The sequence below is a fragment of the Populus euphratica genome, unplaced genomic scaffold, assembly GCF_000495115.2.
Source record: "Populus euphratica unplaced genomic scaffold, PopEup_1.0 scaffold304.1, whole genome shotgun sequence".
Lineage (NCBI taxonomy): Eukaryota > Viridiplantae > Streptophyta > Magnoliopsida > Malpighiales > Salicaceae > Populus > Populus euphratica.
The window spans coordinates 29,864-40,081 of record NW_011500190.1 but is presented as its reverse complement, the minus strand read 5'-3'; the positions used below and the strand labels follow the sequence as shown (position 1 = coordinate 40,081).

The following is a 10,218-nucleotide window of genomic DNA, read 5'->3' as shown; positions in this document are numbered from 1 at the left end:
TAATTGTTGTTTTTAATTTTTACAATTAACCTCCCTGTGGTTCGACCTCGGTCTTGCCGGGTTATTTATTACTTCGACACTCCTGCACTTGGGAGAAGACATCAATCTTTTCGTCGTGTCAGTTATGTTATCACAAAGGTAGATGTGTTAAGAGGTTATATGAACACAACATATATTGATGAAGCAATTTTAGGTTTACAATTTATTACTTTATAAGCCAATGAAAAAGAAATAATATATCAATTGTTGTTTTTTACATGAATTTTAAGATGAAGGGATTTGAGTTGATATCTAAAATTATTATATACATGAAAAGAAGAAAAAAAAGAGGTTAAAGAGTTTTTATTGGACATTCATGAGATCTAGGCAATTTGAACTTGATGATGACTTCTTTATGATCTGGGAAGACTAAAGCATCAGATTCTTTTTTCTTAATTTTTAGTCTTGTGTTATTGCATATAATTTTTCATCTGACTATTAGATCATACTAAAATTTGACTTGAAAAATCTAGAGGCCTTGTTTTTTATATGGTTAAAACTTCATGGTAATTGGAGTTTGATAAGGCCTTCCAATAATCCTTATAAATTACTAGTCAAGATTTTTTTTATTTTTCTAGTTGATCTAGGATTATTTTTTTATTTAGATTAGAAATATTTTTTTATTTTTTTATCTTCATTTAATATTTTCTATCCTAGATTATTTACAACTTTTATTACTTTTCCTTTATTTTTAGATTTTCCTTATTGGTTTAGGTAATTAGTTTGTAGGTTTATTTAAAGAGTTACAAATCTCCTAAAGAATATTAAGAAAATAGTTTGTAGGTTTGTAGACTATGTAAATAGAAAATATTAAGTAATAATTTTTTTTTATTAAGGTTTCTATTTGTTCCCTTTTTCCATCTAAATTTTGTGTTATTGTGCATGTTGTCTTTCTTATATTGCTTTTGTTTACATCAATTAGTGTCAAAGTCTAACCGTCCTAAGTTATTGCTTGTTGTGTCGAACAATCCCATATTATTTTGTTTGCTTTGTGCAACTAAATAATTATAACTGTAAGACATCATGAAGCCAAATGTGTTAAGATAAAAAGGGATGAGGAGGTTCCACCTTATAAAAGAAACATTCAAGAGCCGGTGAAAGACATGCAGAGACAAATAATAAAATTAACCCATTAGTTGGTGGAGATGAGGAGCTCATGGGATTACGAGAAGTGATCACGAAACCATAACTACTTTTAAAAATATATTTTAAAATCATGAGCAAAGAAAATGACTTCTCAGTCAAGATAAATATTGTGTTGATTTTAATGATCTCATTTATAATGAGATAGATGTGGAATAATATTTTCTATTAATTTATGATGTTTATTTTAATGATGATTATGTTGATGATGATATCATAAATAATAATAGTGATGGTAGTGATGATATCATTGAAGGTATCCTTGTTGATAAGATAAAGGTTGAATGCAAAAAAAAATATGGAAAGTGCATAACAAAAGAAGTTTGATGATTTAAATTATGTTGATTCTTTTGATTATAAGGTTAATGTTATCACAAAGATAAATGTGTTAAAGGTTATATGGAAACAATATATATTAATGAAAAAAATTTGAGATTTGCAATTTATTACTCTAGAAGCCAATGAAAAAGAAATAATATACTGGTTGTTATTTTTCATACAGATTTTAAAATTAAAAGAGTCAAGTTTATGTTTAAAATTATTATCTACTTAAATAAAAGAGAAAAGAAAAGGTTGGAGAGTATTTATTGGACATTCATGAGATCTAGACAACTTAAACTTAAAGGCAAGTTCTTTCCAGCCAATAGAGACTAATGGAGGAGATTAATTTTTTCCTAGTGTATAGTCTTATGTTATTGAATATAGTTTATTATTCAACCATTAAATTGAATAGAAATTTTACAAGAAAATTCTAAAGGCTCTATTTTTTATAGAGTTAAAATTTTATAGTAATTGGTGTTTGGAAAAACCTTTTAATAATACTTAAAAGTAATTAGTTAATATTTGTTATATTTTTCTAGTTAATTTTTAAAAAAAAATTATTTGAAATGGAACTCTTTTATAATTTTTAATAATACCTAGACGTAACTAGTCAATGTTTGGATAAACTTCTAAAAATAAAATATTCAACAACAAAATTTTAAATTAGAATTTTTTTATGATTTTTTTAACAAAATTTTGTATTCTTATACTTGCATCATTTTTTTTTTTTTGGTGTTGCTTTCGTCATCATGATATATCTACTAATTAAATTTACTCGTTTTGAGTGATGAAAGTACCAAAGTCTTGTATACATTTAGCACATTATATAGCACAGAAAACGTGGACTGGTTATTAGAATTGTTTTTGACATTCCAATAGTTTTGCTCGTTTGTATTACGAGTTTCAACCATTTCCCACACGCTCTCTCTATATCTCTACATTTCTGCTTATATAGACTTGCAATAAACTTTTCTTTGTAATGACCAGGTCTTTGGCCCTCCATTACAAACTCCATAAAAACGCGTTTCTTTTCTCTCTTTAACTATAGCTGCCCTCTCCTCCTCCTGCTCCTCCTCCCAGACCCCTTAAAAATGGCCATAAACCATCACTCACTAGCTACAATAATCCACCTCTAAGCATCACTTGTACCACCACGAAAGTAGTATCGTACCATCCCACAAACTATTTTTTCTATGGCTTGTGATTTGTTTAACCTTCATGTCTTTTCCTACCTCATATTTCTTTCTCCTTTCATTCCTTTCGTTTTTTCACTCTCAACCGTGTCAATATCTGAAATTTCTAACCAAACATTGGTGTGTGCATTAACACCTGCCCGTGGTACCAAACAGGACTCTTTTCTAAGCTGTTCAAGTTTTCCTCGTGGAATCCAAATCCCCTTGAATCCTCCTAGTACTTCTTTTTCAGCTATAGTTGGTGGAAAGGGATTTCTCTGTGGTCTAATATCCTTGCCTTGGTCTCCTACTAATTCAACTTTGGTTTGTTGGAGATTCTCAGTTAATGCTACTAACATGATGTCCTACAAGAGAATTTATCATGACCTGGCTCTCAGTCAACTGGAAGCAGGAAAATCTTTTGCCTGTGGCCTAATTAATGTCACTAATCACCTCGAATGCTGGCCGCGGCGAGAGTTCAACTCTAGCAGTATTGCTCAGGGATTATCAAGTATTGCTGTTGGTGAGGATTTCGTGTGTGGGATATCGGAATCCGGGAGTATTACTTGTGGAGGAAGTATTAATAATGCTTTCGATGGCCAAAATCTTAAGGGGAACTATTGTGCAGTTGCTGCCGGGTTTAGGCATGCTTGTGCTATAAATTCCCATCATAGGATGGAGTGCTGGGGAAGTATGGTTGGCGAGAAGCCGGAAGGTGAGTTCATATCAATGGCCTTGGGGGAGAACCGTGGCTGCGCTCTGCGGACTAATGGAACAATAGTTTGTTGGGGGCAAGATAATTTTAGTTTGCCGGAGAGGTTAAAGAAGACTTATTTTATTGCAATTGAAGCAACGATAAATGTTTTCTGTGGAGTTGAGAAATCAACTTCGTCCTTGTATTGTTGGGGTAACGAGATTTTCAACTCCAATTTACTGGTATTTGAGGAAGTGTTGCCAGGTCCCCGTAGAAATGATTGTCCTGATGCTATCTCGGGCCCCCAATGCCAAAGTGTTTTCCCGCATTCTAAGAGCAATAGCAATTGTACTCCACCTCCGGCCATATGGCCTCCAACGCCAGAACCCCGTCAAGAGAGGCTAAGGAGTTGTAATAAATGGAGCGACAAAATAATGGCTTTTTTTGTGGTGGGATGTGGAGGATCCCTCGTTCTATTGCTAGTCATTGGGTTCTTCCTCTTCAAGTATTGCAAGTGTAGAGGCTGCCGGATCCATGATTCCGGCCGCTTGGATGGTGCCGGGCCAGGAGCCGATGTTGAACAGGGTGGTGCTCCAAGCCGACCTCAAGCCCCTCGAACTGAACAAGCATCACCAGTCTTAGAGAAGCGGCTAAGCGAGTTGGCTAGCATGGGAAATGCAGGTCACTTGGAGGAATTCTCTTTCCAGGTTCTACTTGAAGCCACCAACAATTTCTCACCGGATAAAAAAATTGGCGCGGGATGCTTTGGTTCAGTTTATCAGGGCACATTAGACGATGGGTGCGAAGTAGCTATCAAACGAGCTGAAATATCAAACACTTATTCGTACTCTGTTGGAACAAAGCGTCAAGAGGACAGGGACGTTGCATTTATCAATGAGCTTGAATCCCTTTCAAGACTTCATCACAAGAATCTTGTCAAGTTGTTGGGATTCTGCGAAGACAGTAATGAGCTGGTACTGGTCTACGAGTATATGCACAATGGCACCCTCTTTGACCATCTCCATAAGCTTGAAAGTTCACCCTTAATGTCATGGACTGCACGCATCAAGGTTGCGCTAGATGCAGCCCGAGGCGTAGAGTACCTTCACAGGTACGCAGTGCCACCAATCATCCACCGTGATATCAAGTCATCAAACATATTGCTTGACTCCACGTGGACTGCCAAGGTGTCTGATTTCGGTCTATGTTTGATGGGTCCTGAAGATGAAAAGTCACACCTATCGCTTCTCGCAGCCGGCACGGTAGGTTACATGGACCCAGAATATTACATACTCCAGCGGCTGAGCACGAAGAGCGATGTGTACAGTTTTGGAGTGGTGTTGATGGAGATACTGTCGGGGTACAAGGCCATACACAAGAACGAGAATGGGGTGCATAGGAATGTGGTTGATCTTGTTGTTCCCTCCATTGTCCAAGAAGAAATCCATCGAGTTTTAGACTCGAGAGTGCCGCCACCAACACCATTTGAAATAGAGGCAGTGATACGCACAGGGTACTTAGCGGCAGACTGTGTTACACTTGAAGGTCGAGATCGGCCATCCATGACTGATGTTGTAAGTAGCCTAGATAGAGCATTGGCCGCGTGCTTGCCGCACCCATCTTCTCTTTCGCGGTCCACAACCGGGTCTTCGATATGAGAGACTAAAACTGAAAGCTTTGATAACGTATATAACGAGTGCCCGGCATCAAGAACCTGCCATGAAATAGTCCTCTACTTTTGTGCATAGTACTGGTCTAAGCCGTTTCCCCTGGATTTTTCACTCCTCTTTGTTGATCGATTGAGGCAAAAAGTGTCTGGTTACAGTTTCTTTCCTTCAAGTATTCTTTCAACGTTCAGCTTTGAATTTACTTCCTCGTTGCGAGGTCCGGGAGGAAAATTCTAAAATTGAAGAATCAACACATGATGCACAAAAGAATGGAGTGGGCGATCTCAACCCTTTTTTCCTTGCCCAACTGAATTATTTATACGTTGTTAAGCCTCTTTAAAAGTATTGATATAGTTATTTTTCAAAGTATTTCCCATTCCAAAATACATTAAAATAACATTTTTTTTATTTTAAAAAAATTATTTTTAATATCAATATATCAAAATTATTCAAAACATAAAAGATTGGATTTTTTAAAATATAAATTGACCGGCGTTTCCGAACCTCTGGTAATCAAAAGGGATTTCTACAAAGTATAACTAGGTTATAATAATGAAAACGCTGATACTAGCCTTGTGGATCAAAGTTCAGGACTTGCTGACCTAACGTAAAGATGGGCAAGTACAGGCACCCATCAACATCCATGAAGTTATCATCCAGAAGGAGCTATCTTTTCCTATAACATTCTTTACTCCAGAAAATTCAAACAAGTTTCGACGGCACCAAAATGAACAAGTGTCATTATTTGTAAGCACAAGGACACGTTACCCCTAGGCACAGAAACCGAGACCAACATATGCAATATGCAACGCCTTGCTTACCAGCGTAAGCAAATTGTTCGTCCTTGAGAAAGAGTTGCTTGAAGAGCAGCTTATTTAAGTTGTTTAATTTTTTCCCACTGTATTTTAGCGACTAAAACACAAGTTTTTGCACAGTTCAATTGGTTTCCATAGAAATGAAATCCAAAAGTTACACTTCAAAGAATAATTTAATAAGAATAACCAGATAGAGTAGTCAAGCATGTGGTAGCTCTAGGAAAGAGAAAATAAGGGTACTTAGTCCGCGTTTGGCTACTTGGTTGAAACCACATTTCAACCAGAAAAAAACATCAATTGGTTTCACCAGAAAAGCATCAATTGATGTTTTTCACGTGGTTGAAATCGCGTTTCAACCACGTAACCAAACTAAGCCTTGCTACTTGAGAATTTCTTGAGGTTGAGGTATATAAACCTGACAGAATGGGCTGGAAAAAAAAAAGGGCTGAACAACTATACCAGTTTTCACAATTCCTGATTCCTGGCTATTGGTTATACACCAGTTCTTCCCTCCATCTATGCAGCCAGAGATCCTGAAGTCAACTTCTGATCCTCAAATAGTTTTGTGAGAGCATCATCAATTTGCGCAAACACATCTTCTTTGGGAACATTTCCATTAACCTGAAATCAATGAAATGGCCCTCCAACTAAGATTTAATAATAGTATTATACCAGTTGCATGATCCACCAAATCACACACCAGCTCTTCCCTCCTCCTTTTTTTCTCTTTATTGATGATAATCTAATCACTCAATAAGCAGATATCCCTCCCTCATAAAGGACATGCAAGACAAATTGCTTGTGCATAACTCAAAAAAATACATAACAACTCTTTTCATTTTACTTTTTATTTCATATTGTTATTTAGCACAAAAAAAGCAGAAAAGAAGCCCAACAATTATTGCTGGCATCAAATTAGTGGCAGTTTAAAATATGGTTACACCAGACCACTAGCACTAATATCCACCAACAATATCGTATACTTGTTGAATGTGGATAGTAGTCTCAGCATCAACTTATCATGAGCTGTAAAAACACAACGAATTATTCACAAAATAGTGACAACTGATATCATTAGGATAGCTAGGATGAAATGGTAGAGTAGTCAATTGAACCCACACACAGAAATAATCTATATATATATATATATATAGAGAGAGAGAGAGAGAGATTTTGTCACATGCCTTGAGTGTAATGTCTTCATACATTGAAAGTACTGCCTCCACATTTTGATGATGAGTTTGCAAGCGCAACTTCACCTAAATAAAGCCATATGAAAAGGGAAACAAGTATCATCACTTGGAAATATTGATCCAGAGCGCTTACTGAAGCCACAAAGAAGACAGAATCCTTTGAAGTAATAAAAATCAAGAATCATAGGTACACAGATTAGTTCTGAACATGCCTTTTCTTCGGTGTCATCAAATCGTTGGGTGAGCCTCGCAGCAATTTCTTCAGTCTCAGGGGGGGAATACTTCAGGTGGTATATCTTCCCTGTAACAGGATCTAATCTACGTCCAACCACTCTTTCAACAAGAATCTCTTCGTTGACCTGCAAATCAGTATTCATGAGATTGGCTGAAGGGGAAAACTCAATCTTAATATTTAGAGTTTGAAATCTACCCAAGAATGTGAGGATACATCAGGGCCATTAAATTGATAAATCAATTCTTTCTTCTTCATGATCATCTTCTTTTAGTTTGACTTCGATAAAGTATCCTATATTATTTTAAAGTTACACGAAAATCAACAAAGTAGCCACCGAGAAGAATATCAGCATGCAAGTTCACATTCTCTTCCTAGCCAGATAATGGGATGTAACAGATAACATGCCAGCAGCAACAAGAATTCTTACTTCTAGGACAATAAAAAGATCAGGTCGGAAGCCAAATTCTTTCAGAGCAGTTGCCTGTGATAAGCTCCTTGGGTATCCATCCAAAAGCCAACCATTTTCTTGAGAGTCTGGCTGTAGCAGACGGTCCTTCACCATCTACAAGATCAGATGATTGAATGAACAATATGAATGCCTCGAAAGGAAGGGGGGAGGGGGGTGGAATTAAACCATGCCTACCATGACAACTATTTCATTTGGGACCAACTGTCCTTTCTCCATGTATTCCTTTGCTCGCTTCCCATTTTCACTCCCTGAAGCAATTTCTGCCCTCAGCAGGTCTCCAGCAGCAATATGCACCAAACCATACTGCATTTATGAGGATGACTTGTTGAATCTGTTTTTTCCTCACCAGCAATTGCAAATTAAGAAATCAAGCAGAAAATGCTTTAACTTCTATCAGAAAATCCCCATAAAACCAATGGGAAGCAAAAACCATATCCAATCTCAAAGCAGAATTTCAAAGAATTGTCTTGGTTATCTAAGTAATCATGAATGACACGGTGCAACAATTCCAACTGCTTGAGCTCAGCTTGCAAATGGCTTATCTGATTGCTTGATCAAGCTACTTGCACATTAGTCCGAGCCTTAGCAGAAATTAAGTATGGTATAGTCCTCCATGCCATAATTGAGTTTACTAACAACTAGCCAATTAAGTGTTTTCATATGAACAACTACTGACAACTGTGTCAAAGCGAAATAGGTGATTCTTATCATAGATAGCCTAACTATTGTGGCAAGCAAGCCAACATATTGATGATAGTGACTCCATAATCATGCTCATGCACAAATTCTTTCAACTTGATTCTGAAGTTTCAACTAGAAGATCTATCAAAATTGGTTTAATTGTGTTTCTCTACATTTTGAACACTGCTTGTATCGAAACCCTAATAGCTTACACTGACTGCTTCCTTCCCGAGTGAAACAGATACACACTAATCATTGGAAACTAGTGAAACTATCACGCAACTCTCCAACAAAACTTAGTTTTCAAATGAAGAAAATACCATATTACATAAAGTAAAGTTTGAGATCATGTTAGATTAGCACAAAGACTGAGTCCATATAATCTCAAAAGGTTGATGGATCCCACTAACTAATGTTGAAAATCCTTTTCTTAAGTGAGACTGGACTTGACTAAGCACAAGCAACTAAGCCAAGCTGTTCATCCGAGCTTGGTTCTCTTAGGGCCCTGCATGTCAAAGTTGCAATAGTCGTGTTTTCCTTTTGTGGAAAACTATTTAAGGAGGGAGAGTATCTCACATGGAGAAAATGCTCAGCTATTTAATTGAAGCACACCAGATAACAAGATATAGATGACCTCACTGTTAACAAACTCAATATATATTCAAATCACAAAACATAATGTCATTCATAAAAACTATAATGTCTTATTCAGATGTTTGAAACCTTCACTAGATAAAAATCCAAGTAAATCTCAGCAAGATATACGCACTCCAATAAGAAAAAAAATTGTTTCAAGAAACAACATTTTCATATGCAGAACAATATACATAACTAGCAAATGGGAAAATGAAAAGTTGCTCCCCAAAGAAAAGATTCGGGAAAATTTAGTGACAGGTGGCATTACAAAAGATTAAAAGAAACTTGAAGAAAAACAGGGCTTACTTTCTTAGTGATGAGCTCACATTGAGTACCTTTACCAGAAGCAGGAGCTCCGGATATCATTATCTTCAAATGCTCTGGCTTTGCTGATGCCACGACCTTCACATAACCACATACACATAAAAATTATTGAAAAGAAAAGAGGACAAACATATTCACGTAACAGGAATAAAACCCTATCAAACAGAAACAAATAAAACATGGTGAAATTCAAAACCCAATAAGAGAAATGAGATGTTTTCACTTACAAAAGCTGAGTTCTTGGTTTTGGTTAAACAAGCGGACAAAAGAGTGTGATGGGAACGAAGAGAAAGGCAATATTTGGTGTTATTGTAAGCAAAAGACAAGTTCGAAGAGAAGAGAAGCAGAGAGGATTTAGAGGAAGAAAAAGGCTGTTCTAGTTTCCCTTTTCCTTTCACTCCCAAATTTACACTGCAGGAGCTAGTAGCAGCCATTTCTTTGTCCTCTCAACAGCTCTCTCTCAGTGTCTTCCTGTGTCTGTCGAGCTGGATTTTCTTGGAGAGCTGGAAGGAGAAATGGTGGTGGTCGTTTTGATAAACGACAACGCTTCAGGGTGATGGTTTTTTTTTTTTTTTTTCTCTTAGTTGAGGGTTGTTGCTGGGCCCTCAATTTGTTGGGCTACTACAACTGCCCATATTTTAAGAAGCATGGATCCATACAGTTTTTTTATCCAAGCGCCTCCATTTTTTAATCAAATATTTTCATGAGGTTTGCTATTAAAATATGAGGTGGAAATAAAATTAACACGTGATATGATGACATATCTGCCACGTGTGCACAAATTTTTAGTTTTTTTTTTCTAATTCACTATTTTTATTTTTATTTTTAT

At 36.4% G+C, this 10,218-nt stretch overlaps 2 protein-coding genes across 2 annotated transcripts; one reads left to right on the top strand and one right to left on the bottom strand.

Moving 5' to 3' along the window:
* The first annotated feature begins 2,378 nt into the window (after window positions 1–2,378).
* LOC105111687 (serine/threonine-protein kinase-like protein CCR4) lies at window positions 2,379–5,153 on the top strand. Its single transcript, XM_011007127.1, has one exon. The coding sequence runs from the start codon at window positions 2,697–2,699 to the stop codon at window positions 5,025–5,027; it is 2,331 nt and encodes a 776-aa protein (XP_011005429.1). The 5' UTR covers window positions 2,379–2,696; the 3' UTR covers window positions 5,028–5,153.
* Window positions 5,154–5,916: 763 nt separating this feature from the next.
* Window positions 5,917–9,941, bottom strand: LOC105111684 (adenylate kinase, chloroplastic-like). The gene is made up of 7 exons (XM_011007126.1): window positions 9,617–9,941; window positions 9,372–9,467; window positions 7,923–8,051; window positions 7,707–7,841; window positions 7,257–7,403; window positions 7,036–7,110; window positions 5,917–6,472 (listed from the first exon to the last, which is right to left on the bottom strand). Exons 1-7 carry the CDS (start codon window positions 9,821–9,823, stop codon window positions 6,368–6,370), a joined length of 894 nt encoding a protein of 297 aa, XP_011005428.1. The 5' UTR covers window positions 9,824–9,941; the 3' UTR covers window positions 5,917–6,367.
* Between the last annotated feature and the right edge of the window lie 277 nt (window positions 9,942–10,218).

Excerpts from the sequence above, each read along its gene's own strand:
- LOC105111687 (XM_011007127.1), top strand. The coding sequence starts at position 2,697 with ATGGCTTGTGATTTGTTTAACCTTCATGTCTTTTCCTACCTCATATTT.
- LOC105111684 (XM_011007126.1), bottom strand. The coding sequence starts at position 9,823 with ATGGCTGCTACTAGCTCCTGCAGTGTAAATTTGGGAGTGAAAGGAAAA. Across the intron at positions 9,468-9,616 it reads AAACCAAGAACTCAGCTTTT|GTCGTGGCATCAGCAAAGCC; the intron begins GTAAGTGAAAAC and ends GGTTATGTGAAG. Across the intron at positions 7,111-7,256 it reads TTGATGACACCGAAGAAAAG|GTGAAGTTGCGCTTGCAAAC; the intron begins GCATGTTCAGAA and ends GGCTTTATTTAG.